Here is a 15,567-nt window from a genome sequence, read left to right as displayed (position 1 = left end):
ATTTAAGAGTGTGTACTGTCCCTGGTGTGTCAGTGTAAAATGCAGTCTCACTGGGATCACAATCAGAAGCCTAAATGCCACCCTCCAGCCCACTGCCAGGTACCCACCCAGGGAGGCAGCCAAGATGTGTTGCCTGAGCCACAGAGGGCATTCGGCACAAAGCGGTCACTCAGAAGGATGCACACACCCAGATTCCCTCGGCGAGGCCTGTGCAGTGGCAAGCATTCTGCTTGAGGACCTGTATCCCAGCTCTAGTGATTACCAACAGGGAGGCAGCCTGGAGTCCCCACTCTACCATCAAACCTGGCCTCATTTTGGTATCTGGTCCCTCCTCAGCTGTCCCGTGGCTTCTTTCCCTCCAGTCCTTATCTCCTTCGACCTATCTACTTTCTCTCACCTATCAAGGCTTTCCTTTTTTTACCCCACTCTCCACCTCCTTTCCCAGGATATATGCACACAACATCCATGCACACACGCAAATTTTTTCAGACAATTCAGCCTTTATTTTTGAAAATAATTCTGTAGATTCCATTTTCTTCTGTGCAACTAAACTCAGGCAATAAAAACACACAAGTCTCTCTCTGATCTGCCATCTCCCAGCCTGTGAGGCTGCGGGAAGGCAAGACCTGTTCCAGCACTAGAGCTGTCCCGATCTCAGCTACTCTAACTCAAGCTAAGAAGGCCACTTGAAGTTGCCCTCCTCAAGGAGGGGCCTGCGCACCGAACCCCAGGAGAAAAAGGGACATGAGGAGCTCATCTGTCTTCAAGCCAGCATGAAAGTCTCCTGAAAGACAGAGACTGATGTCGTTTTTCGAAAGAAGGGGGTCCAGGAATAGTATCTCTGAGGCAAGAAATGGGTGGGGAGTGAGGGCTTTGCTCCCACCGCCTTTCCCCTGAAAGCTGGGCATGAGCCAAGGGGGAGATCGCACTTTTCCTCCTCTACATTTCATCTCTGAACTACCAAGCTCTAGGCTGCAGAGAAAGAAGAGCTGAGAGGGGATCAGTGATAAGGAGAGGACAGGATAGAGGACACCCTGGCAACCCATCAACTCCACTCCAGCCCTGCAGGGACACCCCTTTGGTTAGCCTCATTTTGGCCACAAATACATTCTCTTCTCCACAACTCAGTTCCACACTGGGGAAAGGTGACAAAAGAGAAAAAAGGAGGAGGTTCATGCCCTGGCTGGTCAAGAGAGCTGACATGGCCAACCTCTCTGCAGAGACCATAGGAGGAAACCCAGGAGTGGACATTCTTGGCCCTAGTAAGCTCCTCTCTCCTACCACACAGTGGTTTCTTCTACAATACCTCCCAACACACCTCTGAATGGCCCCTCTTCTCTGACTCCCTTGAGAACGGGAGAATAATCCTCATCCTATCTGCGCACCTGAATGCCACTCAAAAAAAATGCAAAAGGAAAAACAAACAAAAGATAAATGGACCCAAAAGGGCAACACAGACAGGACGATACAGCTCAGGGATTACAGTCCCATCTCAGCTCATGACATGGCAAGAAAAAAACCCCAGAGGGACAGGCAGGTGCTGTTAATTCCAACTAGGATCATAGCCATCCCAGGTCTGTGGTGGCGCCAGATGGACGCGGCGGCCCCGGAAATGGAAGGTGACAATGCCTCGATAGCCAGCCCTGGGAACACCTGACTTGAGGTCATCCATGACCCCAAGGGCCTTGGCAAAGGCCTTGAAACTGTCCCTAGTTGTATACTGCACCCGCACCTCCCCCAGCTCCTTCCGCTCATTGGTCCTCACTTTTTCCACCTGTAGCTGGGGAGCACCATAGACGCGGGCAAGGAAATCACGGTCATAGGCCTCCCGCTGCAGGTACGACAGGTCCAGTTGGGTGAAGGGCACAAACTGCTGGTTCAGCTTGATGAACTTGAGATGCTGGTCAAAGAACTGCCCATGGCTCACACCCTTGCGGCCAAAGGTCATTGTTCTTGAGATTTCAGGGCGCACGCAGGCCCGCCCTTTCCGTTGTTCAGGGCGGCGCATCCAGTCGTCCCAAAAGGCCTTGGGCCACTTGGGCTCCAGCTCAGCCCACAGTTCAGCCAACAGCAGCCAGCCCAGGCCAGGAAAAAAGTCTGTGCGATAGAGCAGTTCTGGCTTGCTCAAGTCCACCATCTGCTCCTTGCCATTGTCATTCCAGGCAGACACACACCAAAGAGAAGGGTCATTCCTCAGCAGTGGGTAAGTGGCCTGGAAGTACTCAAAGAAATCTGGTGCCACTTCTAGATCATCTTCCACCACCACAGTTGCTGGGAACTTGAACTCATGGAAGATCTGCCCCAGTGCCCAGCGATAGTGCCTGGCAATCTTGTAGTAACCCTGAAACTTGCGGTGGTCAGGCTGCACAGCAATGTTGCTCAGGTCAGGCTGCCGGATGTGCGTGACAGCACTGCCATAGGAAGCGATGACCTGGGCTGTTTCCTCGTGCCCACAGTCCTGGCTGACAATAATGGGGAACTGCTCAGCTGAGGGACGGTAATGCAACAGCTTGTCCAGGCAGCGTCGGACAGTGCTGCGGTCACAGGCAATGACCAGGATGGGAATCACAGCTGGCGATGGCGTCACGGGCACTCGAGGCTGGGCAGGAGGAGCTACAGTGGGCACCTTCCATCGCTGGCTCCACAGAGCATGGTGCTCCCTGATCTCCTGCAACAGCCCCCGCTGACGCTCCAACTCCACCTCAGCATCCTGGGCCAGGCGGATCACCTCGCGGGTAAGGCTGGCAGGGTCATCATCAAGAGCACTGTCTAAGGGCGGCCGGCCAGGTGCTGGGCGTGTCCAGAAGAAGAGGAGCAACAGGGCATTCCAAGCCACAAAGAGGATTGCTCCCCACAGCACAAGCCCTGCAGACTGCTTCTTCAGCATCCTGGCCCCCACCGGGGAGGGCAGGCAAGGGAGGGCTTGAGGCTGCCCGTGGGTTTCCTTGACCACAGTTCCAGGGATAAAGCTTCCCCTGGCTATGGAATTAGGAAGCAGTCATGCACCTAAAAAGAAAAAAGAAAAAAGCAACTGTCATCCTAAAGGCATGAGGCTCCACACTTAATGGGAATGTAGGAATGTAGAGGGCAGGAACAGAAAAAGTAAGGGAGCAAGAAGTAGACAGTTGACTCAAGTCTCTTAATGAGAGGCTGCCCTTCCCCTAATCTCAGAGCATCACGCCTTACTACTCTAAAATAGCTAATTACTCATCAGAAAAACAATAATATTTAAGGGGAGATGAGGGACACTGGTGAAACGGAGAGAGCAAAAGAACATGAACTCTCCCTTCACAATCTGATGGATTTCACTTCTATCAGAGTACAAGGGAGAGTGAAACCACCTTCCACTCCTCAAAAAAAAAAAAAAACTGCCCTAAGAGTATGGATTTACAAATAAGATATCACATCTCATTTATGAAGAAAGCATTAGAGACACTCTAAAGAGCATTAGGAATAAAGCCAAGTGCCCATGAGCTCTGTGGCTACTAACATTCTATTGGAGGTACCAATGCAATGAGTACCTAACCGAACAAAACAGGTAGAGGCATCTCTATTTGTTAATGCTGCAAAAATATGCCCAAAAACTCTAAATCTAGTACATGATATTTATAATTATTGGACAAAAGGTCTTAGGAGCTTAAAGTGTTGGTATTAATTGACTGCTAACTGTTGCATCATATAAGAAAATAAACCAATTCTTAGGAAATAGATATGAAAGTGTTCAGAAGGGCTATGACAGATTCCATCAAACAGTCAGAACAAAAATGGGTGTGTGTATGTGTGTGTATGTATGCAGCAAAGAGAACAAATGGAATAAATGTTGATAACAGATGAATCTCAGTAAATAAAATACACCATTTTTATTCTTGCAATTTTCTTAAAGTTTGAAACTATTTCCAAATAAAATTTCTTAAAAATAAAGTATGGGAACATGGCCCACAGGTCTGAATAGCTTCACCCATCAACGTGATCCTAGCTGGGCATAAAGTTTAATTAAGGAGAACTGAGATAACATTTGCCTTGAATTCTTTAATCATTTCATGATATGTATTGCATACCTGCTCTGTGCTACTCTTCTGAAAGGGAGAAGGAAACACAATCAGCAAAATAAAGTCATGACCCCAACAACCCTTCATACTGCCAGACTGCATTACTTAGAAGGACCTAAAATACCCTCTAAATGCCAGACAGTTGCCATTTCCAATTACATGATTCCGAGCCTTCCTAATTCTGGTCTCAACTGTACATACCCCAAAGCTTCAAGGATGTACTCTCTTGTGCCAGCTACTTTATAAATTAACCTCTGGCTTATAGCCTTGTCCTTTCTTCTAGTCCACACCCTGGGTCCCAAATCTAATCTCTGCAGCCCTTAAGTCTCAAGTTAACAGATCTCGTATGAAAGGGCTTATGTTGAATAGGAACCTGGCTTCTGTCTCCCGCCTGGAGAATACCCTAGTTTCTGCCTGTGTCCACCACCTCTTGTTTTTCTCCTAGATACCAACCACACCCAATTCTAGATCACTAGTGTTCTCAGGAACCTTAAGACTATTTCCACTTAACTGTGGAATTAAGTTCCTATTTTATCAGGGCTTATATGTTACCCCTGACAATGGAGATACACAGACTTCCAGCTCTTCCCTCTTTCTGAGGAAGGGAACAGTATTGTAACTTTCCTTCCAGTCTAACAGCCAGGATTCTGTCCCTCATTACTTCCTGCCTCCTAAGCAACTGAGCAGGTAAAAGGTGGCTTTAGGTAAAGGGAAAGACAAAAGAGTCAACTTCATTAACTGGAATGCTGTCCTTAGGAACAGTCAACAGACCATCTCTAACTTAGCAACATGCTACATTAGACCTACAAGTGCTCAGGCTGGTGGGAAAACTTCAAGGGACCATATCTTCTCTACTCAGATGATTTCTGTACCTTTCAAAAGTATTTTACATTTTGTTTTTAGATTTTAGAATTAGGCAGCACACACCACTACCAGAGGCCTTCAAGTCATGCAAATAAAAGCTTGGCAAGGCTGTAAACATCTAGAAGGATCATTCACAGGAATAGCTGCCCTATTCCAATCCCAGCCTCCACCTTAACCCTTTGGGCCTTTGTTCTCCACCCTTTGGCCATTTTGTACCAATTCTCAGAGAACTTGCTCCTCTTGCAATAAAAGAACATATATCCCTATTCCCAGGCCCCACCTGCTTCTCCTGTGCAGCTTTGCTGCTGTTTATCTGTCTGTTCGTCAGGGCAGGATCCTCAGTTCTGTCTGTAAGTTAGTAGAATATGCACACATTAAAGCTTGAGTGCTTAGTTGTGTTTAATGGATAGCTAAAGTAAGGCCTTGGCTAGCAGAGCTGACACACTTCTCTAGGGGACACTGCTCAGAGACCCGCTCAGGCTACCATCAAGAAGGTACAGCAACCACAAAGGCAAGCAAGACAGTTCAGAGCCAATGAGTAGCATCACCGTGTGTTTCTCCACATCCCTCAGATTCAATTTTCTTAGTCTAAGATGGAAATCAGGATACTTCACTGAGTTGCTGTGAGGACTGAACAAGACAGGATATGACAACAGTAATGTTAGCCAATTGCTCATTTCACTGCTCTACTCCACTAGACTTACTTCAGACCCTCTTTCTTCCCTCAGGGATTTCACATGTGACTACATGCCCAGACCACTCCTCGTCCTCTTCTTCATCTGATAGTCCTAATTTATACCTGCCAAGATAGCTTCCTCAATGCCTTTGGACAATGCAAGTCCACCTCTCCTTCAAAATCATCAGTGCCAGCGCACCCACTTGCTTAACATCTGTCAAATCCTTTCAGCTGAAAGCTGAACAAGGACAGGGACTGGCTTTCCACCAGTGCTGCCCAGCTGCTGTGCTAGAACCCCCAATATTCAGATCGGCGTCTGACCTAAAAACTGGCTTCAGCGTGGAGGAGGATGCTACACACACCCACAAAATCCCTCAACTGTAATCCACCCCCGCCACACACAAAAGTGCTGAAAAACAGTTCCCTAAATTCTTTGGCAGTAAAAAATCTAACCCAGCTTCATTTGGTGAAATCTGAACTGATTCAACTTGAGGCTATTTATAGTCTTTATTTATACTATTTAGTGTGTCTACTCATATATCTTGCAACAGAAATAAACATAGTGCATTATGGTATATGGCTTCAGATCTGAAGACATGTGGTAAATATACTGGACTTATTTTAAAATCCAAAAAAATTCTAAATTGTCAAACATCTACTCCAAGAATTCCAGATTATAAAAATGGAAGAAAACTACTCTTTCACTGCCAGGGTCTCCCACACTTAAAGTTCTCAAACCCTTTAACCATACCTCTATCCTTATTGTGAAATACTATTTTAAGCCTGAACACTTGATGTAGTTTTCTAGCTGATTCACCTATAGCGTCCCTCTAAATAGCTTTCTTTCCAAACAGAACGAAGTATCTTCCTGAAGTACTTGCCTGATTACAGCATAAACCTGCCTTTAAAAATCAAAGCTGCCAACGTCCACATAAAAATAACTCAAACTCGGGAGGCTGAAGCAGGAGGATCACTGTAAGTTTGAGACCAGCCTGGCTACAAAATGAGCCCAAGGCCAGCCTGAACTGCATAGCAAGACCTTGTTAGGACAAAAAGGACAAAAAAAAAAAAAAAAAAAAAGGAAAGAAGAAAAAAGAAAACCAGGGGCCACAGATTTAGTGTAAGTGCTTGCGTGCAAGTTTGAGGTCATGAGTTCAATCCCCGGCACCAGAAAAAAAAGAAAAGAAGGAAGAAAACCCTCAAACTCCTTACCATTTACAAAAGCCTTTACAAGAAACTGTCATATCATTTTCAACTCCCATCTCCAGCCATGACAACTGATTTCCCCATTAAGGATACTCATATGTGTCCGTATGTTTGCTCCAGCTGGTCCTTCATCCTAAATGCTACCCATAGGCCCACCTGCAAGCCATCCACACACACTCAAAGGTCCACTTCAGGAGATTCCTCCTGTAACACCCCATTCCTTTCTTGTTCACTGTCCTGCTCTTGTATCATGTATCAGAGGCATGCCTCCCTCTGACTACAATCCCATAGCACTCTCTCAATGTTGTAAGAGAATGTACGGCCATACACAGCTCTCAGCTTATTCCCAAGAAAAAAAGGCTCTGTACCTTTTTCAATCTCTATACCTATCATGGTGGTTAGTATATGTGTAAAGTTGAAGGACTGCCTGTATCATTAAATAAGTCAGGGAGAAAAAACCAAAACATCAGCAAGAGAATGAAGAATTATATTTTCAGGCTGCCCCATACCCAATCCCAACCCAATATGCTTTCGTTATGCTGCAACACTTCCTTCAACAGGTGAGGGTCCATGCATCTCTGCTGGATTGAGGAGACCTATAACTGGAAGAAGTGAGGCTCTGTGACTTGCAAGACTAATTCATAAAGGCCAATATAGTTCCTACCTGGTGCTCTTGAAACGCTTGCTCTTGGAAGCCTGCCACATGGACAGGACATCTAAAGGTATTCCATCTAAGTTCATAGCCAAATGCCACCATCACCCATAAAATACATCACCTACAAAATGTAGAAGAAAGCCTTTAGATGCAATCATGCAAACACATACTGATAAAAGTAAAAATTTAAAAAACAGAGCTGTCTTCCACCCTGACCTGAGTTCCCTTATTTTTGTTTGAGATATTCTTATAAGGCATAAACTCGAAACTATCCACTTTTCCAGCATTTTCAGAACTCCTTCAAGGAAGTGAGTGGGCACCACCAAGTACAAAGGTATGTGTGCCGGGGTAGGGGATGTGAAGTGAGTCTTTTTGGTATATAAAAAACCTTCAGCCAAAACTCAGATAGTGCTGAGCTGATCCTGGTACCAATTGCTATGGTACTCAAGTTTGTTCACTGGAAGGCTGGCCTAATGACAGATTCCTGATTCTATGCTTTGTGCCCTCTCTCAGGCAAAAAAAAAAAAATGTTTCTGAAACAACAAATAGTCAACTTCCAATCACAAGCAATAGTAAAGAAGCTGTAAAATAAATACAGAAGTAGACTTTCCCTTCTAGCTCTGCTTTACTTAATACGTTAGAAAAAAAAGTACTGCGCTAAAAAACACAGCAGGCACAGAACACATCACAGATAATGGAGAGCTAAATGAATTACTTTCTTGTTCCCTAGTATACTCTTGTATCTTGTACCAGGCTCCATCATTTTCAGCAGCATGGAAGAACTGAAAAGGGAGTCAGAGAAGATAAAGTAAATAATTCAAGGGTTTAGAGAATAAGATCTAGGATGCAGATTATTCATGGGCAGAAGAGGATAAAGAGAAATACAATGTTAGTACAGCAAAAGCATGAAGGTTGGGGATTCCAGCACCTGAAAGTTAAGTACCCTTTCAGGCAAGCTCTCTGAGCCACATGTGCCCCAGTTCCCTCATCTGCAAAGGGCAGAGTTGATCTGGGTCATCTCTGTGATCTGGTGTCTGATGATGTGATCTCTCCAATGCCCCAAACAGGAAGTAAGTTTAACTGTCACACATGCCACCAATGTAAGACACACTGTGGTACTTTCTGTAAAAGTTAAGACAGCAAGTAAGGATCCAGATGGTCTCAGTCAGGTATCAGTGATATGAGGTGGCGAAAAGATCCCAAGCATCAAACAGCAAAGGCTATGCAGTCTGAGAAGCATTAAAAAGGCCAGAAAATAAAGCTAAACACCTCTGCCAGTGATGCTGTAAATCTAAAGCAAAGACTTAGCACATTACAGGGCAACGTGAAGCTTCCCCGCTAGACTCACTCTAACACAGAGACACGGGGAGACCAGCCAATCTCTCTGCTCCGCACTTCATGATGACCCTGGGCACAGCAAACAGGTAGAAAGTTCTCGCCAATTTACATATTTCAACTCTGAGTCAATTATTCCTCACAGCAAGAATGAACGAAAACAAGCCCTGGTAACTTTCGTGGCCCCGACACCAGCTTGAAGTCTGGGGACCGGTCACCTCCCTCCCAGGGCACACACGTCTCCGAGTCCTGGCTCCTGCCTGCCCCACCCCACACCCACAGCCTCCCCGCCCAGAAGCCCGCCCTCTTGCAACAGCTGGAGGCCGGGTTCCGAAAGCAGAACGCAGAGTTGCACTTCCCGGCTGGCTCCGAGGGGACGGGGCGGAAGCATGGCCGTTGGCCGGGACCCCTCCGCCCCGCCCGGAGGCTGCAGATCCAGAGGGCGCTCACAGCGCCAAGCAGTCGCCAGCCTCGAGGGGCTCACACCGACTCCCCGGCTCCCCAAACGCTATGGCTCCAGCTCCTGGGCTCCGGCTCTGCCAGGCCACCCCTTAATTCTTCTCTGCACTCTGAGCCTTCCCAGGGGCGTGCGCAAGAGCGGGTGGCGCCTTGCCAGGCCACTCACTCACCAGCTTCTCCCAACTTCCTCCTGGCCGCAGCCGCCCGCGCGGGGCTCTCGGAGCAGGTAAGCCCGCAAGTCCTGGCCGTCCGGGTCTCTACCGCCCTTCCTGCCGGCTAGGCGGGTGGGCGGTGGCAACGTGGCCCTTCCCGGGCCGGGGCGGGGCGACCCCCCACACCCCGCCTGCCGATAGACTCCGCCCCGACCTCCTCGGCCACCTCCTCCCGACTTCAGGCCGCCTAAATTCTCCCCAGGACCCAACTTCAGGGGCCCCACGGCTCCTCCCACGCCTCCCGCGCCTGCCGCTCGGCCGCACACCGCCCTGGTCCACAGCCACAGGGCCAGGTACTGGCTCCTGCCGGAAGTCCCAAGATTGGCGGTGGATAGCGGGAGTGGAGCGCGGTTCAAATGTAGGCTAAACTACAAAAGTAAGGTGCCTAAGATCGAGTAGCCACCCTCATCTCCAGCCCTACGGGAAGCTTCGGACTCTGAACGAGGAAACAAGGGCGCAAGGAGCCCTAGATGTGAGGCCGGGCACCAGAGAAGGTAGAAGGAAACACCTGATGCCAAAGGTGGTGACAGACTGGCTGTGGTTCGGTTTGTTTTGTTTTATTTTGTGGGGGAGTGCACTGCTGGTTCTGACTGCACAAGAAGAGAGCAAAGGGGCCCACCCTGGGGCAGAACCAAAGAAAGAAGGAAGCAATCACAGGCTGGATGTTTACAGCCCTCCAGCATTTTAGAGAGGATAACCTGACCCCAAGAAACCTCAGCAATAGGAGGGGACGGACCTCCACAAAGTGCTATGAGGGAAAAAGAAAACACACAAAACCAGAGGCTCCAGCACCTGTCTGAGGGGTCAAAGGTGACTCCAGAGCACAGAGAATTTCTCTGAGGTCCGAGCCCTGGGTATTAGGACAGCCCACTCTGTGCGACTCCGGTAAGACAAGGAGCTGTTTCTGGGAGCCCCTACTGCCCACTCACCTCCATCCCACTGGCCCTGTTCCTCAGTCGAGCATCCTCCCTGCTGACCCACTGCAGAAGCCTTAGCTCCCCCACCCAGTCCTCTCACCCTAAGAAGTGAGGATGAGGGTAGCAGACTACAAGCTACTGTACAAGTCGCTTTCCAGGGCCTGTGTGATCAGGGGATGCTCTACTGACATCAGACTGTGTCAGGCGACAGGCTTCCTCAAGGTATGCAGGGCATAGTCAGCCAGAACTTTTGTCATTTGCTCCTGAGTGACTGCTGGCTGACTTGTTTCCACATTTAACCAGAACTGTGCATGGCTCTACAGAAATGAGTGCAGGAAGGGTCAAGTCTTACAGTACTGCCTGAGAGTGAGGAGCAAAACCAAGATCACAGGCCACTCAGAGCAAGCGCTCTGACAGAGGAGACAAAGTCTGGCTCACTCTAAGTGGACGGCTTACAAACGAACCTGTAGTTTCTCTCCCCAAAGCTTTACAACAGAGGTGAGATGGTCTTTGTCAGGTCAGATGCTCTAAAGCAGCGCAGCATTCCACAGGTGATCTCCTCACCTGCCACATACCCACAGGAATCCTTCCCTTTGGTCTTCCTCACAAGAAACTGGTGAGGAAAACTGACACAACAGACCAGATGTCTCACTTTATATAAGCACTATACAAACACAACACAACATCTTCACTTGCATGTTGCAGGACCTTTCAGGAGAGTAGAGCCTCCTGGACAAAATGAGGAAAACCTTCCACACAGTGTAGGATCCCAGAGACAGATGAGGAGGCATTTTGGAACCACACAGCCCTAAGGGATTTGGTGCCTAAGCAAAGACTGGTACCAGGAATTTGCAAGATGAATTTGGAGTAAGTAACACACCTGCTCTAAGACCCGTACCTTCACCAGTGCAGCAGCTTAACCTGGAAAGAGCTGCCCTAGGCACCAGACCAGAAGAGAAAGAAAAGCTCAAGGTTAGGGATACTACTCAGGCCTTTGGAGGAGGCAGTGACTCCCATGGGGATGGGGTGAGCAACAAAAAAGTAAGGCATAAATACAGGAGTTTCAGGTACTGCTGCCAACCCCCAGGGAATGTGAGGGCCAGCTGTTACTCAGAGATAAAGAAATGTTAGAGGCAAAGAAATGTTAGAACCCAAGCTTACAAACCCGCTCAGGCAAAAGTTCATACTATTTCTCCTAATATGGGCACCACCTTTTCTTTCTGCTGTTTGCTTCACTATGAAATATAGGCACGTTAGCATAGGTAACTGAGCTTGAGAAAGGTGCAGGCAGGAGGTAAGAAGATAACTATGAACAGGTTGTTTTACTGAGTAACGCAGCCTGCAAAAATATGATTGACTAAAAACAGTTTGTTACCTCAAAAAAGTCTAAGACTATGATATGGCACAGGAAGAAAAGGCCCAGTGGTCACCTCAAGAAATGAAGTCACATCTATTACCTGGACACTTGGCCCTGGAGACTTAAACATCCCACCACTTCTCTTTAACCTGCTACCCCAAGAAGCACACTGTCAAAATGGAGAGGTTTGGAGCCAACACAGTTAAATTCTCCTTAAACCACTAACCTTTGTATAATAGGATGCGCCAGATATTAACAGCAGCAAAACGAAACAAATTCAGAGCAGGCTTTTAAGCCTTTTGCCAGCCTTCTGCCAGCAATATAGAATTCAATATAGAACAGAACCCATTCAGAGCTTTTCTTTGTGTAACCAACAGGTGTATCGAGTGATGCCAGTGTTACTGTTTTATATGTATACTGCCTTCGGCACTGGTGGAACACTAGTTATCAATATTTTGCAAGTGGAGAGAACATGGCAAAGGTTAATCAACGTATCTAGGCTTGCACATGAACCAAGAAAATCAAAGTAGAATATAAATCCTACTATTCCCCAACTTGGGTTGTTTTTCTGTTCTTTCCATGGGGTTTTATGGCCTAACCTCTCTTAAAAGGAAGGAGGAGACAGTTTAGGAGATTATCTAGAATACTTACCATCCCGAAAACTCTCCTCACTGCTATATTCAGTGAGCTCCCCAAGAAAACCAGCTTACCCTGCCCTGGGTAATCTCTTTCAGTCTTAGGCCAAATTGACTTGAAATCTTGTTATCTCACTGATGGAAAGGGCTGTAAGAGTAATCTAATCCAACATCTCTTCACACACCCGAATTCTTTTCATGTTCTCCTAGGTCTAACCTCACTAAGCGAACCTCAAAATCCCAATTATTCACAATCCTCTCCTAGGCACCTTTCTGGCCTTGGTAAGGAAAGAATGAGAACAAATTTGAATCCAAAAAACCAAAGGAGAGGTGAAGCTTTCTGTGTACACTAGGAAAAAGATTTTCATGTCGATGTAGATGGCGTCCTTGCTGAATAGCAGTGTCCCTAGACACTGCCATTCAACATTCTCTGCACAACAGCAAGGCACTAAGTGAGAAATGAGGCAAGAACCTTACCTTTCTTCTCTTAGTTGCTCCCCTGGAGAGCATCGAACCCCCATTCAGCATTCCATTTCCAAAACTCAGGATCCAAGTCAAATCCACTAAAAAAACGTGCAGTTTCTTTTACCCAGGTCCAAAGTCCATGGCTGAGTGGACCCTGAGGGGGAGGAGTCTGGGGGGAAGGGGTGTGCCCAGGCCCCTCCCCCCCTGCAGATATCAAAGTCCTTTCCAGGAGGCCTTCACATTGCTTCATTCAGCTGGTTTATTAAGTTCAGTGGCTAGTGATAGACAGATCCCAGGTACTATCCCATGTGTTGATCAGGCAGGGGAGGTCATCCACTATGAGGACTGGTTCATCTATCTTCTGCTGGGGCTCAAGAGAAGAAACAGATCTTAAAACCAGCATGGCCTGTAAGGCTGATTTCTGAGTTCACCTGTAGAATAAACATGACACTATAATCTAGGGTATACACAAAAAGATCCTGGGGTATATAGCTCAGTGGTACAAAGTCTGCCTGGCAGGCACAAGGTCTTCAGTTCAATTTCCAGTACCTAAGTAAATAAAGGCCAAGTATTCTTAAGACTTTCTAGTTTCCTCTCTATATCTAAAGTGCATTTCTTTACTGTGCTGCATCGCCAAAACCTCATCCGTAAATACTCCAAAGGTTAGACAACGTACCTAATTTATTTACATACTGTACCACAAAACACACATTTATTATCATGGGTGCATCCATATGGCTCAGGATAAAAGTTGTACCTATTCTCATTATAGAAAAGCAACAAAAAAATTGATTGTATGCAGGCTGTATTCTAAAAAATATAGAAAAACCCATCGTCCTCTCATCTAAAGCACTATCAAACCTCCCAAGCCTCTTAGGATATTCAGTACTTTAATCTGCCACCTCTCTTCAACTGAACTAAATCCTTTCCAGACCGAGATGCTGGTGTCTTCATACGCATTCCTTGCCCCCTTTTCTTCAACCTTCACTTCCCCCTCTGCTTCCAAAAATGTGCCTGGGATTAATTCCCAATCACTGTCAAACTCCTGCACTCCCCAGAGCACTCTCCTGGAACCTGCAAGGCCCGAGCCCTACCTGTAGTAGCCCCAATGTATCTATCAATCTAACGTGTCACTACAGACCCTACCTCTGTGACCCCACCTAAATTTATTCACATTCACTCACACTCTCTCTCTCTTTCTCTCTCTGACTTGCACACACGCCCTTCCTCGATTCCTTCCTGTAGGGGCGTGGCAGCCTTGTAAACCCCTTCCTCAACAAGGACTTAACTCCACCCACCCCCGTCCCTAAACCCAGGTCCCGAAGTTCCCGCAGCAGCGGGCGACACTGCGACCTCCCCGGCTCCAAGCCCCATCCCTCCGCCGTACGGACGCCCCTCTGCTCCGCTGCGGCCTCCTCACCTGAACCCGCTCTGCTGAAGGCGCGCCAGCAGCCTCCGCCCGCAGGCCCGAGTCCCGACCCGGCCGAGGCCCCGCCGCCGGCCCAGGCCCCACCCCCTCGACCCCGCGGCCCGGCCCTCCCGGCGCCCTTCCCCGCCCGCCCTGCCGCCGCCACTTCCGTCATCCTCCGGAAGCGGCCCGGGCCGTCGCGGGGCCCACATCCGGCCTGGGCCGCCCGCGCCCCGGCCCAACCCCGCTACTGCAGGAGCCCGGGAGACAGCTGCGGCACCGCAGGGTCTACACTGTTCCCACGACTGCAGACGAACTACGGGCCGGACCCGCTCTGGGTGAGACACAGAGCTGAGGGCGCGGTACAGGAGGGGACAGGACCGAAGCAAGGCCCCCGTGCGGAAGCTGGTTTCCCCCGGCGCCGCGGAAGGAAGGGCGCATGCGTCGAGAGCTGGGCAGGTCGCCTGCTCAGCTGCGGGACTGTTTGGTCTAGCGGACTGGGGGGCGGGGCTTCGCGGGTGCAGGATTGAGATCGCCTAGCAACGCCTAGGGAAGAGCTGATAGAGCAGGGGTCGGCAAACTCCGGTCTCCAGATCCTGAGCTGGGGAAAGGCCATTCAGAAAGCGCCAAGGACAACTGTGTTTGCCTGTTCCTCTGCCGAAAGCTCTCACAAGTAGTTCCAAGGAAAGTTCTTTCATTTTGTTTCTGACTTTTTCTCGCAGCGTCTCTGCCTAAGGCAGGACCTTCCTTGACTAAAAAGAGAAAAGAACTGGGGTATTAATGAAAATTGCCCCCATATAGCCCTTGACCGTACCCGCTCTTCGCTGAAGTCTTTACAGGTAATTGAATATTCACAAACTAGGAACCCAAAATGCCTTCCTCACAGCAAGGGCTGTTGGAGGACCAAACCGTGCAGTCTCGTCATGAACCACGTCTTTACTGCACGCAGCACCACCACTGTCAAGTACCTCCTGTCTCCTTGCAAGAAAATTTCTCCCTCAAACCCTGGGCTTCTGTTATAGTTTGTGTCCGGATGTTTTCGGAGGTGACTGGATTTAGGATGCGTGATGCTGAGATTAAGGGTACCCCACCGTGAGTGTGGGTGGCACCCAAAGGGCAGGTATTCTGGATGAACTACAAAGCCAGACTGCTGCTGCTGCTGCTGTTGCTGCTGCTTCTGCCTCTGCCGCTTCTGCCTTCTCTGCTATGCCATGGACTGTTACTCCTCTGCATTGCCCCACTGCCATGCCATCCTGCCTTGAAGCCAGCTAACTGTGCACTGAAACCTCTACAAACTTTGAGTGTTTTCTCTATTAACTTTAGGTTTTT

At 48.4% G+C, this 15,567-nt stretch overlaps 1 protein-coding gene across 4 annotated transcripts; it reads right to left on the bottom strand.

Annotated features, from left to right (window-relative positions):
• Positions 1-480: 480 nt before the first annotated feature.
• Mgat1 (alpha-1,3-mannosyl-glycoprotein 2-beta-N-acetylglucosaminyltransferase) lies at positions 481-14,384 on the bottom strand. Of its 4 annotated transcripts, XM_013155092.3 has the most exons (4): positions 14,251-14,384; positions 12,843-13,261; positions 7,460-7,571; positions 481-3,006 (listed from the first exon to the last, which is right to left on the bottom strand). In XM_013155092.3, the coding sequence occupies exon 4, from the start codon at positions 2,885-2,887 to the stop codon at positions 1,544-1,546; it is 1,344 nt and encodes a 447-aa protein (XP_013010546.1). In that variant the 5' UTR covers positions 2,888-3,006; positions 7,460-7,571; positions 12,843-13,261; positions 14,251-14,384; the 3' UTR covers positions 481-1,543. The 4 variants fall into 4 exon arrangements, with proteins under 4 accessions (XP_013010546.1, XP_013010545.1, XP_013010547.1 ...); XM_013155091.3 differs by lacking the exon at positions 7,460-7,571; XM_013155093.3 differs by lacking the exon at positions 7,460-7,571 and having other exon boundaries at positions 12,843-13,200.
• Between the last annotated feature and the right edge of the window lie 1,183 nt (positions 14,385-15,567).

This window comes from Cavia porcellus, unplaced genomic scaffold, assembly GCF_034190915.1.
Source record: "Cavia porcellus strain 051 isolate PalLab524CR breed Dunkin Hartley unplaced genomic scaffold, mCavPor4.1 scaffold_1, whole genome shotgun sequence".
NCBI lineage: Eukaryota > Metazoa > Chordata > Mammalia > Rodentia > Caviidae > Cavia > Cavia porcellus.
Note: the sequence above shows the minus strand (reverse complement) of the source record. Positions and strands in the feature narration are given on the sequence as shown.

What these genes read in the sequence shown, in the direction of transcription:
- Mgat1 (XM_013155092.3), bottom strand. Translation starts at nt 2,887, where the DNA reads ATGCTGAAGAAGCAGTCTGCAGGGCTTGTGCTGTGGGGAGCAATCCTC.